The 22,937-nt window shown below is 45.7% G+C and overlaps 1 protein-coding gene across 1 annotated transcript in view; it reads left to right on the top strand.

Annotated features, from left to right (window-relative positions):
* Positions 1–22,937, top strand: part of cdh17 (cadherin 17) — a 120,542-nt gene that overhangs the window by 22,951 nt on the left and 74,654 nt on the right. Inside the window, exons 3-6 of the mRNA XM_033020111.1 lie at positions 10,635–10,736; positions 10,993–11,127; positions 17,130–17,268; positions 20,952–21,107. Of these exons, the coding sequence (XP_032876002.1) occupies positions 10,635–10,736; positions 10,993–11,127; positions 17,130–17,268; positions 20,952–21,107 (532 nt within the window). The remainder of the gene's footprint in view (positions 1–10,634; positions 10,737–10,992; positions 11,128–17,129; positions 17,269–20,951; positions 21,108–22,937) is intronic.

Raw genomic sequence — 22,937 nt, forward strand, 5'->3', positions numbered from 1 at the left:
ACTTCCACCTGCATGGGAGATGCTGGAACCAAGCCAGGGTTAAGCAGGTGAGTCACCGGGCAAATGTTCACCCACTCTCCAGGTGTCAGCCGAGATTAAATCGCTGAAACAATGTTAAAGTGCACCATCATAGGAACAAGGAACTGCAGATGCTCATTTGTCCCAAAGATAGGCACAAACTGCTGGAGTAACTCAGCGGTAACTCAGCAGGTCAGACAGCATCTCTGGAGTAAAGGAACAGCTGAAGTTTTGGGTCGGGTCTGAAGTCTCGACCTGAGACGTCACGGTGGCGCAGCGGTAGAGTTGCTGCCTTACAACGAATGCAGCGCTGGAGACCCGGGTCCGATCCCGGCTACGGGCGCTGTCTGTACGTAGTTTGTACGTTCTCCCCGTGATCTGCGTGGATTTTCTCCGAGATCTTCGGTTTCCTCCCACACTCTAAAGGCGTACAGGTTTGTAGGTTAATTGGCTTGGTATAAATGTAAAAATTGTCCCTAGTGTTAATGTGTGGGCATCGCTGGTCAGCGCGGACCCGGTGTTCCGAAGGGCCTGTTTACTCACTGTATCTCAAAAAAACCCTAAAAAGAACCTATTCCTTTACTCCAGGGATGCTGTCCGACCCGCTGAGTTACTGCAGCTTTTGTGTCTGGATCATAAGATCATAAGTGATAGGAGTAGAATTAGACCATTCGACTGCCTTCTGTGGCAGGCTAGTGTCTATCTTTGGTTTAAACCAGTTTCTTCCTACGCACTCTCCGATTAGAGAATAACCCTCTGAGCTAAGGCGAGCATTTCGCTGTGTGATATTTATGGTCTCCTTGCCTGTAACTTGTTATTCATGGGAATTATGCACCGATTTCCCCTGGAAGCTAAAAGGCTTCTTTCTTCATGAACGGACATGTTTGTTTGGCATCTCTTTCTTTACAATTTCACTTCTCTCAGAGTTTTGCCTCGGGGCGGTTTGTGCTGCAGGAATCTGTAGGCAATATAATTGACGTCGTTGCTGCGATGCATTTACACCTGCGTGTGATGTGAAACTCCCGATGTTCTTTTAACGATCTTTACCAATGAGCAACAAACAATCCGCACCATTGCACTTGCCTTTGCCGACTTTGCTATGTCATTAAACTAATTCTGCGTTGGATTCATAAACGTTTGCGTCACCTAGTTTAGTTTGGTTCAGTTTAGCGAAGAGATACGGCGCGGAAACAGGCCCTTCGGCCCATCGATTCCGCACCGACCAGCGATGCCCGTCCACTAGCTCTATCCTACTGCACCCACTAGGGACAATTTCCAATTCTTACCGAAGTCAATTTACCTACAAATCTGCACGTCTGTGGAGTGTGGGAGGAAACCGGAGCGGCTGGAGAAAACCCACGCAGGTCACGGGGAGAACGCATAAGCTCTTAAGGGGTTGGACAGGCTAGATGCAGGAAGATTGTTCCCGATGTTGGGGAAGTCCAGAACAAGGGGTCACAGTTTAAGGATCAGGGGGAAATCTTTTAGGACCGAGATGAGAAAAAAAAATTCACACAGAGAGTGGTGAATCTCTGGAATTCTCTGCCACAGAAGGTAGTTGAGGTTCATTGGCTATATTTAAGAGGGAATTAGATGTGGCCCTTGTGGTTAAAGGGATCAGGGGGTATGGAGAGAAACCAGGTACAGGATACTGAGTTGGATGATCAGCCATGATCATATTGAATGGCGGTGCAGGCTCGAAGGGCCGAATGGCCTACTCCTGCACCTATTTTCTATGTTTCTATGTTTCTATGTACAGACAGCACCCGTAGTCAGGATCGAACCTGTGCCTCTGGCACTGTTCAGTTTATTTTATTGTCACGTGTACCGAGGTACATTTTTTGTTGCGTGCTAACCAGTCAGCAGAAAGGCAATACATGATTACAATCAATCCATTTACACTGCATAAATACACTGTCGGCAGCAACTTCACCCCTGCGCCACCGTGCTGCATTGCTTATACATATATATTATAAATGATTTAGATTAGTTTAATTCATTGGCACCTATACCAAGGTACAGTGAAAAGCTTTTTTATTGCGCCCTATCCAGTCAGGTAAAACTATACATGATTACTATCAAGTCGTCCACAGTGTACAGATACAGGTTGAAGGGACTAATGTTTAGTGGAAGATGCGGTCCAGTAAAGACCGATTAGAGATAGTCCGAGGGTCTCCAATTAGGTATATGGTACCTGCTCTCCAGTTGTGGTAGGATGGTTCAGTTGCCTGATAACAACTGGGAAGAAACTGTCCCTGAATCTGGAGGTGTGCGTTTTCACTCTTCTGTACCTCTTGCCTGATGGGAGAGGGGAGAAGAGGGAGTGGCCAGGATGAGACTGGTCCTTGATTACGCTGCTGGCCTTGCCGAGGCAGAGTGATGTGTAGATGGAGTCAATGGAAGGGAGGTTGGTTTGTGTGATGGTCTGGGCTGCGTCCACAATTCTCTGCAATTTCTTACTGTCGTGGAAGGGGCTGTTCTCAAACCAAGAAATCTTGCTTTTCTTCAGTAGGAAGGAAAGGTTTATGTTTAGGTTTATTGCAGTCATGTGTACTGAGGTACAGTGAAAAGCTTTGTTTTGCATGTTTTCCAATAAAATAATTCTATATATAAGCAACATGCGGAACGGTGGCATAGCTGGTAGAGTTGCTGCCTCGCAGCGCCAGAGACCCGGGTTCGATCCTGCCCTTGGCTGCTGTCTGTGCGGAGTTTGCATTTTCTCCCTGTGACACCCGTGGGTTTCTTCCAGGTGCTCCGTTTTCCTCCCCTATTCCCAAAGATGTGCTTGTTTGCAGGTTAATTGTCGTCCGCAAGCTGTCTAGGGAGTAGGAAAGTGGGATATCATTGAAAGAGTGTGAGATGGTCGAAGTGGACTCGGTGGGCCGAAGGGCCTCTTTCCAGGTTGCATCTCTAAACAAAACAAGGGGGAAACACAGAGGCCAGAATACAGCTTTCAGCTTTGTCGCACATCAGTTCCATTGACAAAGTCCAATGTCCACAATGGGGTAAAGGTGAATCGGACAGTACCCTAGCTTATGGAATGACGGTTCAGAAGCCTGATAACAGAGGGGAAGAAGCTGTTCCTGAGTCTGGTGGTGCATGTTTTCAAACTCCTGTACCTTCTGCCCGATGGGAGCAGGGAGACGAAGGAATGGGACAAGTTCTTTGATTATGTTGGCTTCTTTTCCGAGGTAGTCCTTTCAGAATTAAAGGACGTTCTTTTAGGAAGGAGATGAAGAGAAATGTCTTTAGTCAGAGGGGGATGAATCTGTGGAATTCTTTGCCACATAAGGCAGTGGAGGCAAGTGGATATTTGTAAGGCGGAGATAGATAGATTCTTGATTAGTACGGGTGTCAGAGGTTATGGGGAGAAGGCAGGAGAAGGAGAAATACATCAGCCATGATTGAATTGCGGAGTAGATTTGATGGGCCGAATGATTTAATTCCACTCCGATCACATGACCTTATGACCTTACGTAGTACAGAGTGACATCGACACCATCTGCAATTCCTTGCAGTCTTGACCAGAGCTGTTACCCAAGCTGTGAGGCAACGTGACAGTGGGCTTTCTATAGTGCATCCATGCCCAGTGCATACAAAGCCTCAGGGAACATAGAGCTGTAATGATAAACTCCAAATATGTACTGAAGGATCTTGGCAGGCTTGATCAGTGGCTCAAGAAATTGCCAATGCAATTTAATATAAAGAAACATCCAGTGATCAGAATTGTCAGCTGAAAGGTCAGTTTAACCTATGTGCAAACAGTGGCTATGTTTGAGGTGTTAGAAACATAGAAACATAGAAACATAGAAAATAGGTGCAGGAGTAGGCCATTCGGCCCTTCGAGCCTGCACCGCCATTCAATATGATCATGGCTGATCATCCAACTCAGTATGCTGTACCTGCCTTCTCTCCATACCCCCTGATCCCTTTAGCCACAAGGGCCACATCTAACTCCCTCTTAAATATAGCCAATGAACTGGCCTCAACTACCTTCTGTGGCAGAGAATTCCACAGATTCACCACTCTCTGTGTAAAAAATGTTTTTCTCATCTCGGTCCTAAAAGACTTACCCCTTATCCTTAAACTGTGACCCCTTGTTCTGGACTTCCCCAACAGCGGGAACAATCTTCCTGCATCTAGCCTGTCCAACCCCTTAAGAATTTTGTAAGTTTCTATAAGATCCCCCCTCAATCTTCTAAATTCTAGCGAGTACAAGCCGAGTCTATCCAGTCTTACTGCATATGAAAGTCCTGACATCCCAGGAATCAGTCTGGTGAACCTTCTCTGTACTCCCTCTATGGCAAGAATGTCTTTCCTCAGATTAGGAGACCAAAACTGTACGCAATACTCCAGGTGTGGTCTCACCAAGACCCTGTACAACTGCAGTAGAACCTCCCTGCTCTTATACTCCAATCCAAAGTTAGCCTTTGGATATTCCCATAACGGGCGGCACGATGGTGCAGCAGTAGAGTTGCTGCCTTATGGGCCTGTCCCACGATTTGTAGGCAATTGTCGGTGAATACGACGATGGAATTTACCAAAGTCAGCACCGGCGACAACCTACGTCACCTGGCGACAACCTACGTTAACCGGGCGACAACCTACGATAGCACCTACGTCAAGCTACGCTCATTGGCGTCAAACCCACGGTCGCCACAGTCGGCGAGAAATTTTCAACATGTTGAAAATCCAGCGGTGACCAGAAAGACCCTTTGGGCGACTGAGGAGATTACTCCCGACCATACAGGCGACACCCCGGCGACCACTAGCGACCATGTGGCGACAGCCTAGTCGCTTGTAATCGCCTAAAATATCGTCTTAATGGGACAGGCCCATTACAGCGCCAGAGACCCGGATTCTAACCTGACTACGGGTGCTGTCTGTACGGTGTTTGTACGTTCTCCCCGTGTCCTGCGTGGGTTTTCTCCGGGTGCTCCGGTTTCCCCCAACACTCCAAAGATGTGCAGGTGCAGGTTTGTAGGTTAAATGGCTTTGGTATCATTGTAAATTGTCCCTAGTGTGTGTAGGATAGTGTTAATATGCGGGGATCGTGGGTCGGCGCAGACTCGGTGGGCCGAAGGGCCTGTTTCGGCGCAGTATCGCTAAGACTAAACTAAAACCTAACAGGAATATATTTGTTTTGGGCTGTCAGGGCATTCATTTCTCTTTACCGAGACAATCCAGGTCTGCCCTCTTCTGCAGACATTCCCTCTGTTATCTCCAGCCGTCCCCGTCTCTGGAAATGAAACCATTGCTTGTGTTCTCACATTTCCAGTTGTGATGAGGGATCCTTGTCTCTTCTCTTCATGGGTTTGATCTGTGTAGAGCCTCCAGCAATTTCTGACATTGTCTGGGCTACGGAACATCGGGGGAGACCACACTGCAGGCTGGCTGCTTGACTTGCACCTGTGCAGCATCAGGCTGGGCTGCAGGGCATCTCCGACTACATGAAGGCCATGACAGTGACGGAGAACATAGAGCAGTGCAGCGCAGGTTGGAACTGCAGATGCTGGTTCGCACCAAAGTTAGGGGATCTTATAGAAACATAGAAAATAGGTGCAGGAGTAGGTCATTCAGCCCTTTGAGCCTGCACCGCCATTCGATATGATCATGGCTGATCATCTAACTCAGTATCCCATCCCTGCCTTCTCTCCATACCCCCTGATCCCTTTAGCCACAAGGGACACATCTAACTTAAATATAGCCAATGAACTGGCCTCAACTACCTACTGTGGCAGAGAATTCCAGAGATTCACCACTCTCTGTGTAAAAAATGATTTTCTCATCGCGGTCCTAAAAGATTTCCCCTTTAACCTTAAACTGTGACCCCCTTGTTCTGGACTTCCCCAACATCAGGAACAATCTTCCTGCATCTAGCCTGTCCAACCCCTTAAGAATTTTGTAAGTTTCTATAAGATCCCCCCTCAATCTTCTAAATTCTAGCGAGTACAAGCCGAGTTTATCCAGTCTTTCTTCATATGAAAGTCCTGACATCCCAGGAATCAGTCTGGTGAACCTTCTCTGTACTCCCTCTATGGCAAGAATGTCTTTCCTCAGATTAGGAGACCAAAACTGTACGCAATACTCCAGGTGTGGTCTCACCAAGACCCTGTACAACTGCAGTAGAACCTCCCTGCTCTTATAGTATACAAATGATGCACAGGTCTGAGTGCGTCGGTAGGAATTGTGTGCACAAGATAACGTTGGAATAGTTTATACACACGAGGTGTAGCCATGTGTGTTTTGGACCATTCCAAAGTTACCGCGCGCACACAATTCCTACCGAAGCACGAAATAGACCTGTGCGTCATCTGTTTTATAGAATGGGGGGAAAAAAGTAAAATTAAAATCAAAATCTGCTATTTTCCAAATCATGTGTCCGGTAACTACACGATACAGCAGCGGCTTTTAGCTAAACGGATTGCAGAGATTCTTAGACCCTATAAAAACATATAACATCCCCAAGGGATTGGACAGGCGAGATGCAGGAAAAATGTTCCCGCTGTTGGGGGAGTCCAGAGCCAGGGGTCAGAGTTTAAGAATAAGGGGTAGGATATTTAGGACTGAGATGAGGAAAAACGTTTTCACCCGGAGAGTTGTGAATCTGTGGAATTCTCTGCCACAGAAGGCAGTGGAGGCCAATTCACTGGATATTTTCAAGGGAGAGTTAGATTTAGCACTTTGGGCTAACGGAAGCAAGGGATATGGGGAGAAAGTAGGAATGGGGTACTGATTTTGGATGATCAGCCATGATCACATTGAATGGCGGTGCTGGTTCGAAGGGCCGAATGGCCTGCACCTATTTTCTATGTTTCTATGTTTCTAAACAGCTGGAGTAAGTCAAGGGCTCAGGCAGCATCACTGGGGTGTAGGAGTGGGTGGCGTTTCGGGTTGAGGCCCACTTCTTCGGACTGAGAGTCAGGGGAGAGGGAAACGAGATGTGGAAGGATACAAAGAACATGTAAGGTGTGAAAAGAACAGATCTAAGCAGAAGATGATCAAAGAAAGCTACAATGGTCCATTGTTGCAAGAGAGGAAGGTACAGCACAGTGATAGGCCCTTCGGCCCGCAATGTCCGTGCCAAACCTGATACCATTCCATGTGATTATAAGGTCATAAGGTCATGTGATAGGAGCAGAATTAGGCCATTCAATAGACAATAGGTGTAGGAGTAGGCCATTCGGCCCATCAAGTCTTCTCCGCCATTCAATCATGGCTGATCTATCTCTCCCTCCTAATCCCATTCTCCTGCCTTCTCCCCATAACCCCTGACACCCGTACTAATCAAGAATCCATCTATCTCTGCCTTAAAAATATCCACTGACTTGGCCTCCACAGCCTTTTCTGGCAAAGAATTCCACAAATTCACCATCCTCTGACTAAAGAAATTCCTCCTCATCTCCTTCCTAAAGGAACATCCTTTAATTCTGAGGCTGTGACCTCTAGTCCTAGACTCTCCCACTGGTGGAAACATCCTCTCCACATCCACTCTATCCAGGCCTTTCACTATTCTGTAACTTTCAATGAGGTCCCCCCTCATTATAGAAGACCAAGGCGAGTACAGGCCCAGTGCTGACAAACGCTCATAAGGGAGGGCCATGGCAGGGCAGAAAGATGAGCATCAAGTTTTAGACAATAGACAATATACAATAGGTGCAGGAGTGGGCCATTCGGCCCTTCGAGCCAGCACCGCCATTCAATGTGATCATGGCTGATCATCCCCAATCAGTACCCCGTTCCTGCATTCTCTCCATTTACCCTGACTCCGCTATCTTTACCAGCCCTATCTAGCCCTCTCTTGAAGTATCCAGAGAACCTGCCTCCACCGCCCTCTGAGGCAGAGAATTCCACAGACTCACAACTCTCTGTATGAAGACGTGTTTCCTTATCTCCGTTCTAAATGGCTGACCCATTATTCTTAAACTGTGGCCCCTGGTTCTGGACTCCCCCAACATTGGGAACATGTTTCCTGCCTCTAGCATGTCCAAACCCTTAATAACCTTATATGTGTTAATAAGATGCCCTCTCATCCTTCTAAACTCCAGAGTGTACAAGCCCATCTGCTCCATTCTCTCAGTATATGACAGTCCCGCCATCCTGGGAATTAACCTTGTAATAAACGCTTCACTCCCTCAATAGCACGAATGTCCTTCCTCAAATTAGAGAACCAAAGCTGCACACAATACTCCAGGTGTGGTCTCACTAGGGCTCTGTACAATTGCAGAAGGACCTCTTTGCTCCTATACTCAACTCTTCTTGTTATAAAGGCCAACATGCCATTCACTTTCTTCATTGCCTGCTGTACCTGCATGCTTACTTTCATTGACATTGGGATGTGCTGAAATGCACAGTCAGGAAGCAAAGGGAGTTATTTTACGATGAGCCAGTGTAATGAGTAATGTGATATAGATAGTATGAAGAAGGTCAGTGATTCAACAATACTTTATTGTCACATGTATCTAGGTACAGTGAAATTCTTTGTTTTGTTTATAGAATCATAGAGTCAGAGTTATTGACAATAATAAACTTCGGCTCAACTTGCCCACACCGGCCAACATGTCCCAGCTACTCTAGTCCCAGCTGCCCTCGTTTGGTCCATATCCCTCCAAACCTGTCCTATCCATGTACCTGTCTAACTGTCTCCGAAACGTTGGGATAGTCCCAGCCTCAACTACCTCCTCTGGCAGCTTGTTCCTTACACCCACTACCCTTTGTGATCATATTCCTATTAAATATTTCTCCCCTCACCTTAAAACTATGTCCTCTGGTCCTCGATTCACCTACTCTTGGCAAGAGTATAATCCGGTAAGATTATACTATAGATAAGCACAATCAAAGCTAAATACAAAGTGAAATTCAGCAGCTACAGCATGGTAGCAGAGCGGTAGAGTTGCTGCCTTACAGCGCCAGAGACCCGGGTTCGAATCTGACTATGGATGCTGTCTGTATGGAGTTTGTACGTTCTCCCCGTGAATGTGTGAGTTTTCTCCGGGTGCTCCGATTTCCTCCCACACTCCAAAGACGTACAGTTTGTAAGTTAATTGGCTTCGGAAAAATTGTAAATTGGCCCTAGTGAGTAGGATCGCTGATGGTAGAAACATGGTAGAAACTTGGTAGAAACATGGAAACATAGAAACATAGAAAACAGGTGCAGGAGTAGGCCATTTGTCCCTTCGAGCCAGCACCGCCATTCAATATGACCATGGCTGATCATCCAAAATCAGTACCCCATTCCGGCTTTTTCCCCATATCCCTTGATTCCCTTAGGCCTAAGAGCTAAATCTAACCCTCTCTTGAAAGCTGGTAGGAATCTGAGGGGTAACTCACCAACTTTTCACACCAAGGGTGGTGGGTGTATGGAACAAGCTGCCCGGGGAGGCAGTTGAGGCTGGGACTATCCCAACGTTTAAGAGACAGTTAGATAGGGGATAAGAGACATGGATAGGACAGGGTTGGAGGGATATGAACCAAGTGCAGGGCAGGTGGGACTAGTGTAGCTGGGACATGTTGGCCGGTGTGGGCACGTTGGGCCGAAGGGCCTGTTTCCACGCTGCATCATGCTATGACTATGATGTTTTGGGTCAGAACTTTTCGTCAGTCTGATTCAGACAAGATTCCAGCATCTACTATCCCCTGTGCATTTGTTTAAACCACGTTTCCCACAAGTGAATCACCGCATTCCTTCTGTTGCCTTCTTGTCCGCATATGCACCTTAAACTCTTGTTAAAAAGGATCAGAATTTCCCCGCATAAGGTCCCAGTCCCCAGTATCACTTCCATAGAGAAGTTACTGAAATAAGCGACCACATTTGAGCATCTGCGCTCCATTCTTTGATTTACACAGTGGTGGCTGTCCTTATAGAGAGCTGGGCGGCACAGTGGTGCAGCTGGTAGTGCTGCTGCTTCACAGCACCAGAGACCCGGGTTCGGTCCTGACTACGGGTGTTATCCGTACGGAGTTTGTACTCTCACCCCGTGACCGCATGGATTTCCTCCGGGTGCTCCGGTTTCTTCCCACATTGCAAAGAGGTGGGAGTTTGTAGTTCAGTTTAGTTTATGAGTTCAGTTTAGTTTATAGTCACGCGTACCGAGGTACGGTGGGAAGCTTTTTGTTGCGTGCTAACCAGTCAGCGGGAGGCCAACGCATGATCACAGTCAATCCATTTACAGGTTAAGTGGCCTCCGCAAAATGGCTCCCAGTGCGTATGGAGCGGGTGAGAAAGTGGCAAACATCGTGCGAACGGGTGATCGGTGGTCCGCGTGGATTCGGTGGGCTGAAGGGCCTGCTTCCATGCTGTATCTTTCAATCACCTCAATCAATTAAAACTGCAGAATTTATCGGACGTTATGCTTGGTGCAGTGAAATAGAGACGTGCCATTTTGTCGCGCTGAACATATTTGGTCAGGATAACTGGTAATATTATTTCAATATCAAGTACATTCAGATCTCCTGCGGGCAGCATACAGTAGGTACCTGTTCACTATGACTCACCAATACAAGATGCCAAGACATAATCCCCGTTTATAAGACGTGTCATTGTGTTTTTGCAACAGCTCATCATTATCAACGTAGCCTCCGACTGCGTATGATTCATTTATTTATATTCACTGCAGGTACTACTCACGGAAATTAATGGAAAACTTCCAAAAGGACCTTTGAAGACAATGGATCTGACTGTTCTTGAGGGAACCACTGTCCCGTTAATGATATATCTGGTAAATCTTTTAGAATTTCAATCAATATGGACAAATTGTGCAAAAGCAAATCTAAACAGTGACAAATAAATGGATTAAGACTTTATACTACATACATTGCTGTACATTTAGAGTTTGAGGTTAGTCTATTGTCATGTGTACTGATTAAGTGAATATACAGATATGCTGATTATTTTTTTCTTGCCGCTTGTACTTTGGATGGCCAAGAAAATCGTGATCTATCGTGCATTTACTATCAAGTTTCTTTTTACTGTAGTTTACATCAAGTAACAGTGCTGTAAAAACGTTTAATATTACGGATGGAGTCCAAGACACCCTACGAATTGAAGACGGCCTATTGTATCTCAATAAAACCCTGGATCGTGAAACACAAGCTGTCCACAAAGTACAGGTAAAAGTAATCTTATGAGGAAATATAATTATTATTTGGGAAAGGGTTTTTTTTTGGTTGTTGAAAATATTATATGGAATGTCAAACAGCAAACCTATTCTTTTCTTCCCCAACCCAGGGGACATCCCTTTAGGAAGGAGATGGGGAGTAATTTATTTAGTCAGAGGGTGGTGAATCTGTGGAATTCTTTGTCACAGAGGGCTGTGGAGGCCAAGTCAGTGGATATTTTTAAGGCAGAGATAGATAGAAACATAGAAACATAGAAAATAGGTGCAGGAGTAGGCCATTTGGCCCTTCGAGCCTGCACCACCATTCAGTATGATCATGGCTGATCATCCAACGCAGTATCATGTACCTGCCTTCTCTCCATACCCCCCTGATCCCTTTAGCCACAAGGGCCACATCTAACTCCCTCTTAAATATAGCCAATGAACTGGTCTCAACTACTTTCTGTGGCAGAGAATTCCAAAGATTCACCACTCTCTGTGTGAAATTTTTTTTTCTCATCTCGGTCCTAAAAGATTTCCTCCTTATCCTTAAACTGTGACCCTTTGTTCTGGACTTCCCCAACATCGGGAACAATCTTCCTGCATCTAGCCTGTCCAACCCCTTAAGAATTTTGTATGTTTCTATAAGGTCCCCCCTCAATCTTCTAAATTCTAGCGAGTACAAGCCGAGTCTATCCAGTCTTTCTTCATATGAAAGTCCTGCCATCCCAGGAATCAGTCTGGTGAACATTCTCTGTACTCCCTCTATGGCAAGAATGTCTTTCCTCAGATTAGGAGACCAAAACTGTACGCAATACTCCAGGTGTGGTCTCACCAAGGCTCTGTACAACTGCAGTAGAACCTCCCTGCTCCTATATTCAAATCCTTTTGCTATGAATGTTAACATACCATTCGCTTCCTTCACTGCCTGCTGCACCTGCATGTCTACTTTCAATGACTGGTGTACCATGACACCCAGGTCTCGTTGCATCTCTCCTTTTCCTAATCGGCCACCATTCAGATAATAGTCTACTTTCCTGTTCTTGCCACCAAAGTGGATAACCTCACATTTATCCACATTATACTGCATCTGCCATGCCCACTCACCCAACCTATCCATTTATCCTGAGATAAATTCTTGATTAGTCCGGATGTCAGGGGTTATGGGGAGAAGGCAGGAGATTAGGGTTAAGAGGGAGAGATAGATCGGCCATTATTGAATGGCGTAGACTTGATGGGCTGAATGGCCTAATACTGCTCCCATCACTTATGACCTTTTGACCTATACAAAATCACTGAAACCATAGAACAAATATGGTTTGTTCTCTCCCCTGACTCTCAGTCTGAAGAAGGGTCTCGACCCAAAATGTCACCCATTCCTTCTATCCAGAGATGCTGCCTACCCTGCTGAGTTACGCCAGCATTTGTGTCTATCTTTGGTGTAAACCAGCATCTGCTGTTCCTTCCTAAACGAATATGATTAGTCAAGCAGAAGTGATATTACGGATTAGTTGGGGGAGGTTTCGTCTGGCATGTTAGTGTTGGATGGTTAGTAAGTTTGCAGCTGACTCTAAGTCAGGTGCCATTGTAGACAGTGAGAAAGGTTAGCAATAGTTGCAGAAGATTTTGTTGAGCTAAGTATGCGGGCCAAGGGATGAGACGTGGCGTTCAATACGCCTAAGTGTGTGGTTTTGTATTTTAGGAAGTCGAACCATAGATGGACGTTCACTGTGATTTGTAACGCCCTGGGAGTGTCGTAAGTCACAATGACCTCGGAGTACGAGGGCATAGTTTCTTGAAAGTTGTGTAAAGGTGAACTGGGTGGTGAAGAGACTTTTGAAATGCTGGCCTTCATCAGTAAGGGCATTGCATATAGACGTTGGGACGATGTATTGCAGTTGCACAGGACATTGGTGAAGCTGAACTTGGAATATTGTGCTCAGTTTTGGCCACCCTGCTCTGCGAAAGATTTCCTTAAGCTGGAAAGAGTGCAGAAGGGATTCACGAGGATGCTGACAGGACTTGATGGACTGAGATGTAGAGAGAGGTTGGGACTGTGTTCCTTGTAGGACTGGAGATTGAGGGGTCATGGTATAGAAGTTTATAAAATCATGAGGGGACCATTGATACTATGAATGCATAGGGTCGGGGAATCAGGAACTAAAGGACCTAGGTTTAAAATGAGAGGGGAAAGATTTCATTGGAACCCAGGGGGCAACGTTTCTACACAGAGGTCGGTGGGTATATGCAACAAGCTGCCAGGGGAGGTGGTTGAGGCTGGTGCAATAAGAATATTTACAAGACACTTGGGCAGGTGCATGGACAGGAAAGGTTTAGTAGGATATGGACCAAATAGAGGAAATTGGACTAATTTAGATGAGCATCTTGGTCAGCAAGGCCGAGTTGGGCCGAAGGGCCTGTTTATGGATTGTATGACTCCATGACTCTCTATGACCCCAAATTTCCCTTTGTATTTTAGACAATAAACAATAGACAATAGGTGCAGGAGTAGGCCATTCGGCCCTTCGAGCCAGCACCGCCATTCACTGTGATCATGGCTGATCATCCACAATCAGTACCCCGTTCCTGCCTTCTCCCCACATCCCCTGATGCCGCTATCTTTAAGAGCTCTATCCAACTCTCTCTTGAAAGCATCCAGAGAATTGGCCTCCTCCACTAAGGCAGAGAATTCCACAGATTTACAACTCTCTGGGCGAAAAAGTTTTTCCTCATCTCCCTTCTAAATGGCTCACTCCTTATTCGTAAACTGTGGCCCCTGGTTCTGGACTGATATTTTTCAATGAAAGTGTACTACATAGCTTGCAGAATTCCCAGGCAGTAGGGTTTGCCTTTCTGATTCTTACGCAAGAATAGGTGGTGTAAAGATCATATAATTGGGGATGTTGCAACTTTAATACATTTGTGAATTGAAAGTTGTGTGTGAATACATAGAAGGGAGTGGTCGGCTTTTTGCTGAGACTGTAAATGAGACTTGTAAAAATTGGGAGACTGAGAACCACTTTGCATTAAAACTGAAATGGTGGTGATTATAATCTCTTTTCTTTCTTATTAAAATATGTTGCAGCATTTTCCCAGAATATATACCGATATAATGCAAAACTCATGCTTATTACATAGAAAATAGGTGCAGGAGGAGGCCATTCGGCCCTTCAAGCCAGCACCGCCATTCATTGTGATCATGGCTGATCGTCCCCAATCAATAACCCGTGCCTGCCTTCTCCCCATATGAAACCCCTTCGTGAAAACTAAATCTCCAAAAGGAGAAATGAATACTTGAATTTATAACGTAATGTTATATTGGGACTAACTTGGCTGGCATCAACGAGTTGGGTTAAAGTGCTGTAAGACTTTATGAACCTGTGCTGTAAGACTTTCGTGCTGTAAGACTTTATGAACCTGATGTTCAATGTAAGAATTTAGAGCAATTGTCATGGTTTGGAGATGCATAATAATATTCTTGGGAATACTGTAAGCTAGAGAAGATTTAAGAAGCTGTTGCCAGGACTAGAGGGCGTGAGCTATGGGGAGAGGTTGAGTAGGCAGGGACTCTGTTCCTTGGAGGGCAGGAGGATGGGCTTGCACTGTGGACGATCTCCGCAGAGGCACTGGCTGTGGAAAAGCGATGGCAGAACGGCGTCTGACACACGAGCGAGTGAGGAGGATGGGGGGGGGGGGGGGGGGGGGGGGGGGGGGGGTGATCTTATAGAGGTCTATATAATCATGAGAGGTAGATGAACAGAGTCTCTTGCCCAGAGTAGGTGAATCGAGGACCAGAGGACATAGGTTTAAGGTGAAGTGCAAAAGATTTAATAGGAATCTGAGGGGTAACTTTTTTCACACAACGGGTGGTGGGTGTATTGGACAAGCTGCCGGCGGAGGTAGTTGAGGCTGGGACTATCCGAATGTTTAAGAAACAATTAGACAGGTGCATGGATAGGACAGGTTTGGAGGGATATGGAACAAATGCTGGCAGTTGGGACTAGTGTAGCTGGGACTGTGTAGCTGGGACATGTTGGCCGGTGTGGGCAAGTTGCACTACCTCTCTGTATCCACTCTGTATCACTCTATGACTATATTGTATTGTTAATTTAGATTCATGGGTGTCCCATACATATTGTTCTGTGGCAGAAACAGTCAATATCTCTTTGTTGGAAGTCCATAAGTTTGTATTGGAAATTAAATAAATGAATTACAAAGATTGTACAACAAACTACTATGCTGTGTATAATCAAAGTCAAACTCAAGTACAATAGTTGTAGCAAAGGGAAAAATACAAAGTGCAGAAAATAAGGTCATAAGTGATAGGAGTACAATTAGGCCATTCGGCCCTTCAAGTCTACTCCGCCATTCAATCATGGCTGATTTATCTCTCCCTCCTAACCCCATTCCCCTGCCTTCTCCCCATAACCTCTGACACCTGTACTAATCAAAAATCTATCTATCTCTGCCTTAAAAATATCCACTGACTTGGCCTCTACAGCATTCTGTGGCAAAGAACTCCACAGATTCACCACCCTCTGACTAAAAATATAGTTTTCGGCATTGCTATGCATCAGGTTCATGGACAAAGTCCAATGCTATCAAAAGGGTGGAGGTGAATCGGACAGTAGCCTGGCTTATGGAAGGACCATTCAGAAGCCTGATAACAGAGGGGAAGAGTTGTTCCTGAGTCTGGTGGTGTGCGCTTTCATGCTTCTGCACCTCCTGCTCGACGAGAGCCGGGAGAAGGAGGGATTACTGGGATGGGACAAGGATTCGATTTACATTGGCTGTTTTTCTAAAACAGCGTAAAGTGTAAATAGAGTCATTGAGTCATGGAGTGATACAGTGCGGAAACAGGCCTTTTGGCCAAACTCGCCCACACCAGCCAACAATGTCCCAGCTACCCTAGTCCCACCTGCCTGCGCTTGGTTCACATCTCTCCAAACCCGTCCTATCCATGTACCTGTCCAACTGTTTCTTAAATGATGGGATAGTGCCAGCCTCAACTACCTCCTCTTGCAGCTTGTTCCATACACCCACCACCCTTTGTGTGAAAAAGTCACCCCTCGGATTCCTATTAAATCTTTTCCCCTTCACCTTGACCCTATGTCCTCTGGTCTTCGATTCCCCTACTCTGGGCAAAAGATTCTGTGCATCTATCTGATCTATTCCTCCCATGATTTTGTACACCTCTGTAAGATCTCCCCTCATCCTCCTGCGCTCCATGGAATAGAGACCCAGCCTACTCAACCTCTCCCTATAGCTCATGCCCTCTAGTCCTGGCAACATTCTCGTAAATCTTTTCTGAATGTTGGCAAGTCTGGTCTGCGTGATGGGCTGGGCTATATCCACAACTTTGCAATTTTGTGTGGTCTTGGGCAGAGCTGTTCCCAAACCAAGCTGTGATGCAACTGGATGGCGTGCTTTCTGTGGTGCATCTGTAGAAGTAAAGGGCCTGTCCCACTTACACAACTTTTTCGGTGACTGCACGTCAGCGAAAATTTTCAACGTTGGAAATTCAGCGGCGACCAGAAAGACGCCACGACTCTTTGGGCGACTGAGGAGACGACTCACGACCATACAGGCGACACCCTGGTGGCATGTCGCGGGGTGAAGCCTGTATGGTCGTGAGTAGTCACCCAAAGAGTGGTACCTTGTTCTGGTCACCGCTGGATTTTCAACATGTTGAAATGTCGAAAAAGTCGCGTAAGTGGGACAGGGCCATTAGTGAGAGTCATTGGAGACATGTCAGATGTCGTCAGTCTCCGAAGGAAGTAGAAGTTTAATAAGGAATAGGAGTAGAATTAGGCCATTCGGCCCATCACGTTTACTCCGCCATTCAATCATGGCTGATCTATCTCTCCCTCCTAACCCCTGGAGGGTGTGCCTTCTTGGCTAATGCTAATTCATACATGCGGCTGATCCACTCCCACCTCATCCCCTATCATTCATTTGGTCAACAGAAGAATTTAACGTGGTTAATCATTGCTTTCTTGGTTTCTTCGTATACAGATAGAAGGTCTCAATGAGAAACAAGAGGTGGTTGAAGGACCTGCCATGGTGACAATCATAGTTCAAGATATAAATGACAACGAACCTGTATTTGTGGAGAGCAAGTATGAAGGGATCGTGTGGCAGAATTCCAGACCCGGTTAGTAACGCTTTGAATCATTTAGTTTAGTTATATTTAGTGATGCAGCACGGAAACAGGCCCTTCGGCCCACCGAATCTGCATCGACCAGCACATGAATGCTACCCTACCCACACTAGAGACAGTTTTACGTTCATACATTTATACCAAGCCTTTTAACCTACAAACGTACACGCCTTTGGAGTGCGGGAGGAAACCGGAGATCTCGGAGAAAACCCACGCAGGTCACGGGGAGAACGTGCAAACTCCGTGCAGACAGCACCCGTAGTCGGGATCGAACCTGGGTCTCTGCCGCTTTCAGGCACTAGCTCTACCATTACGCCACCGTACCGCCTTTTAAGATCGATTTTTTTTTTAAATTGTCCGCTAAATATCAACGAGACTGTCCTGTCGGAGTCAAGGTGGAGAAGATGGGGTGGGATTAGTATTTACGTCAGAGGAAAGAAAGTATGAGAGGATGTTTTGGGAGTGCAAAATTAGTTTAACACAAAATCCTGGAGTAACTCAGCGGGAGAGGCAGCATCTCTGGAGAGAAGGAATGGGTGATAGTTTGGGTTGAGACCCTTCTTCAGACCCGAGACGTCACCCATTCCTTCTCTCCAGAGATGCTGCCGGTCCCGCTGTGTTACTCCAGCATTTTGTGTCTATCTTCGGTGTAAACCAGCATCTGTGGTTCTTTCCCAAACGGTTCGTCAAATTAGTTTAGTTCAGAGATACAGCATGGAAACTGGCCTTCTGCCCACCATGCTGACCGTTACACTAGTTCCACGTTATCCCCGCTTTTTCATCCACTCTTTACACACCAAGGGACATTTTACAGAGGCTACAAACCTGCAAATTGGAGAAAACCAGAGTTTCTGAAGGAAACCCACACAGTCGCAGGGAGAATGTGCAAACTCCACACAGACAGTTCGCGGGGCCAGGATCGAACCCGATCTCTGACGCTGTTATTATTAAATCCATGCTGGGCCACATAAGCACATTGCAGCTTAGTTTACTTTCAAGACAAAGTTTGGGCATTGTACTGAAGGTGAACTCAGTGTAGTTTAGATTGGTTACGGTTTAGAAATTGTATTAGAGGTGAACAACTTAGTTTAGATGAGTTTATTGTCACATGCACTGAGGTACAGCGGAAAGCTCTTCCGTTGCATGCTATCCAGTCAGAAAGACTGTACATTATTGCAATTAAGTTGTTCACAGAGTACAGATGCATAATAAAGGGAATGACGTATAATGCAAGATAAAGTCAGATTAACGATAGTCTGAAGGTGTCCAATGAGGCAGATAGGTGGTCAGGTCCGCTCTAGTTGGTGGTAGGATGGCTCAGTTGTCTGTAGACAAAAGTGCTGGAGAAACTCAGTGGGTGCAGCAGCATCATCTATGGAGCGAAGGACATAGGCAACGTTTCGGGCCGAAACCCTTCTTCAGACGGATGTAGGGTGGGGAGAAGAAAGGAGAAAGGAAGAGGAGGAGCCAGAGGGCTGAGGGAGAGCTGCACTCGCTGAGTTTCTCCAGCACTTTTATCTACCTTCGATATTCCAGCATCTGCAGTTCCTTCTTAAACAAATGGCTCAGTTGTCTGATAGGTCATCCAGCATCTCTGGAGGACATGGATAGGTGACGCTTTGTGTCAGGACCCTTCTATAGACGGATTGTAGGGAGGGGAGGGAGGGGAGGGGTCTTTTCCTGCTTTCTTTTCTCGTGTATTTATTTATTCCGGAGCACCCGGAGAAAACCCACGGGGTCACAAGGAGAACGTACAGACTCCGTACAGACAGCAGCCAAGGTCATGATCGAACCCGGGTCTCTGGCGCTGTAAGGCAAAGTCCAATCAAGGATAGTCCAAGGGTCAACAAAGAGGTAGATAGTAGGATGGTTCAGTTGCCTGATAACAGTTGGGAAGAAGTCGGGTCTCTGGCGCTGTAAGGCAGCAGCTCTACCGTTGAGCTACTGAGCCGTCCTAATGTTGCCAGGATTCGAGGGCTCAAGAACTCAATTTCTCCATTTACACCTCACGCTGCCTCGGCAAGGCCAGCAGCATAATCAAGGATGAGTCGCACACCGGCCACTCCCTCTTTTCCCCTCTCCCATCAGGCAAAAGGTACAGGAGTGTGAAAATGCACACCTCCAGATTCAGGGACAGTTTCTTCCCAGCTGTTATCAGGCAACTGAATCATCCTACCACAACCCGAGAACAATGCTGAACTACTATCTACCTCTTTGATGACCCTTGGACTATCCTTGATTAGATTTTGCCACGTTATTCCCTTATCATGTATCTGTACACTGCAACTGGCTCGATTGTAATCATGTATTGTCTTTCTGCTGACTGGTTAGCATGCAACAAAAGCTTTTCACTGTACCTCGGTACACGCGACAATAAACTAAACTGAACTAAATCAAACTGAGCCAATAACTTAGTTAGAATCAATTTCAAGTCAACATTTAGAAGCTACATTATCTCATATGTTTGCAAACTGTATAAAAATTAAAAAATTCTGGGTAAATATTTTTAGTATAATATCTAAAGTAACCAGCACACAATTGGACCCAGATCCAAAATTAATAATACTCGGAATATTAGAATTAAATCAAACACTTAGAACAACACAAAGAAACTTTACTGATTATAGTTTAATAACAGGAAAAAAATTAATTCTAAAATTTTGGAAAGGCCCTACGGCCCCCACAATCAAAATGTGGATTATAGAAATGACGGAGACCTTAAACGTGGAAAGAATCAGATTTTCCCTGTTGGACAAACAGGAATTATTCGTTGGAACATGGTCTCCTTTTATTGATTATTTAAAGGGTCAGAATGGTTCAGCACAGGAACCTGACTAGCACGCGGGCTAAAGAATGGATGAAATACTATACTCTGAAATGTACGAATATATCTCGAATGAAGTCTTTTTTATTTTAATACATTTTTCCATTCTTCTTTAACTATCTTTTTCCTTTTTTTCTTTTTTTTTGTTTTTGTTTTTGTTTTTCTTCTTTTTCTTTTATTTCTTTACTTCATCTATCTCTTTAGTTCTATCTAGTTTAAAAAAAAAAAAAGGCAAAAAGTATTGGAGACAATGTAATAATAATTGACAATATTATCAATTCAAAAATGTAAGTGTAATGATGTAAATAGGTTATGTACCTATGTACCTATGTACCTATCTCCAATAAAAAAATATTTAAAAAAAAATTAAAAAAAAGAATCAATTTCAAGCTCCTTCTATATGTATACAAAGCCCTTAACGGGCTTGCCCCCTCCTACATCAAAAATATGCTAACCCCCACTCTACCTCCAGGTCCCTCAGGTCGGCTGACTTGGGGCTACTGACTATCCCGCGGTCCAGGCATAAGCTCAGGGACGACCGCGCTTTTGCGGTTGCAGCACCTAGACTATGGAACAGCGTCCCTCTTCCCATCAGAACTGCCCCCTCCATCGACTCTTTTAAGTCTAGACTTGAAACTCACAAGCGTTTTTTGAGGTCCTCTGAGGGAGCGCTGTATGGATGTATTTATGTATGTATTGTTAGATCTATGTACCACTGTATGTAGCACGTTAGTACCTGCACTGATGTAAAGCACTTTGGTCAACGAGAGTTGTTTTTAGATGTGCTATAGAAATAAAATTTGACGACTAATGTTTATCACCCGAAGACACTTTCTTTTTTATGCATTCACAGGCAAGCCATTCATGAAGGTAGAAGCCACGGATTTGGATGACCCCGATACTCTTAATGGTCAAATCCAGTACAGCATCCAAAGCCAGCTGCCCAAAACTGAATTTGACTTTTTCCAGATCGATAAAGAAACTGGGAAAATTTCCACCACTCAAGCAGGTGCGTTAACACAAAAAGCATTTCAGTGCTAATGTTGTAATATATCTTTCAAAACATTACACCACAGCGACACAGTGGTAGAAGTTACAGCGCCAAAGACCCCGGTTCCATCCCGACTACCGGCGCTGTCTGTACAGAGTTTGTAACGTTCTCCCTGTGGCCACGTGGGCTTTCTCCGGGTCTCTAAAGACGTACAGGTTTGGAGGCTCATTGGCTTCTGTAAATTGTCCCAGTGTGTAGGGTGGAACTAGTATACAGGCCATTGCTGAATGGTGTGGACTCGGTGGGCTGAAGGGCCTGTTTCCATGCTGTATCTCTAAACTAAACTAAACTAAACTAAACTGAACCACAGCATGATTTTTGAGGTCCACCCAGTGTTGGAGATATCAGAATGTATCTGGCAAGGTTAGAATATAAATATCATTAAAGCTTATTGTTTAATTTGGGACGACAGATGGCACAATGGGCTAAGTGTTCGGCTGGCGACCGGAAGGTGGCCGGTTCGAATCCCGCTTGGAGTGCATACTGTCGTTGTGTCCTTGGGCAAGACACTTCACCCACCTTTGCCTGTGTGTGAATGTGTGTGAATGTGGGTGAGTGATTGGTGGTGGTCGGAGGGGCCGTAGGCGCAGAATGGCAGCCACGCTTCCGTCAGTCTGCCCCAGGGCAGCTGTGGCTACAGAAGTAGCTTACCACCACCGAGTGTGACTGAGGGGTGAATGAATAATGCGATGTAAAGCGCCTTGAGTATTAGAAAGGCGCTATATAAATCCCATCCATTATTATTATTATTATTATTAGTTGTGGGGTTTTTTTTGCATTCACTTTGCATCAGTATTAAATCATGCATATGTGATATGGGCTGGATCTTATCGGTAGCCAGAAGTGGGATCATTGAAGACACAAAATGCTGGAGTAACTCAGCGGGACAGGCAGCATCTCTGGAGAGAAGGAACGGGTGACGTTTCGGGTCGAGACCCTTCTTCAGACTGAAGAACCCATTCCTTCTCTCCAGAGATGCTGCCTGTCCCGCTGAGTTACTCCAGCATTTTGTGTCTACCTTCGATTTAAACCAGCTCCTTCAGTTCCTTCATACACAGCTGGATCATTGAAATGATTGATTGCTTGAAAGATGGAAACAGCATGGAAATGGCCCTTCGGCCCACTGGGCCTGCACCGGCCATCAATCGCCCATTCACGTTGTTTCTATGTTATCCCACTTCCGCATCCACTCCCCACACACTACACGCTCAACTTACAGAGGGCCAATTATCCATTGGCATGTGGGAGGAAAGCAGAGCACCAGAAGGGAACCCTGGTGGTCACAGAGAGAGTGTGCAAATTCCACACGGATAGGACCTGGAGTTAGGTTTGAACCGTGGTCTCTGGTGCTGTGAGGCAGCAGCTCTACCAGCTGGTACAGAGGAGAACTGCCAATAACACATGATGAGCCTTTGACGGCACTGGGCCTGTACTCGCTGGAGTTTAGAAGAATGAGGGGAGACCTCATTGAAACGTACAGAAACATACAGAATAGTGAAAGGCTTGGACAGAGTGGATGTGGAGAGGATGTTTCCACTAGTGGGAGAGTCTAGGACCAGAGCCCGCAGCCTCAAAATAAAAGGTCGTTCTTTTAGACATTAGACAATAGGTGCAGGAGTAGGCCATTCGGCCCTTCGAGCCAGCACCGCCATTCAATGTGATGATGGCTGATCATCCCCAATCAGTACCCCGTTCCTGCCTTCGCCCCATATCCCCTGTGCTATTTTTAAGAACCCTATCTAGCTCTCTCTTGAAAGCATCCAGAGATCCTGCCTCCACTGCCCTCTG

This window comes from Amblyraja radiata, chromosome 4 (assembly GCF_010909765.2).
Source record: "Amblyraja radiata isolate CabotCenter1 chromosome 4, sAmbRad1.1.pri, whole genome shotgun sequence".
Classification (NCBI taxonomy): Eukaryota; Metazoa; Chordata; class Chondrichthyes; order Rajiformes; family Rajidae; genus Amblyraja; species Amblyraja radiata.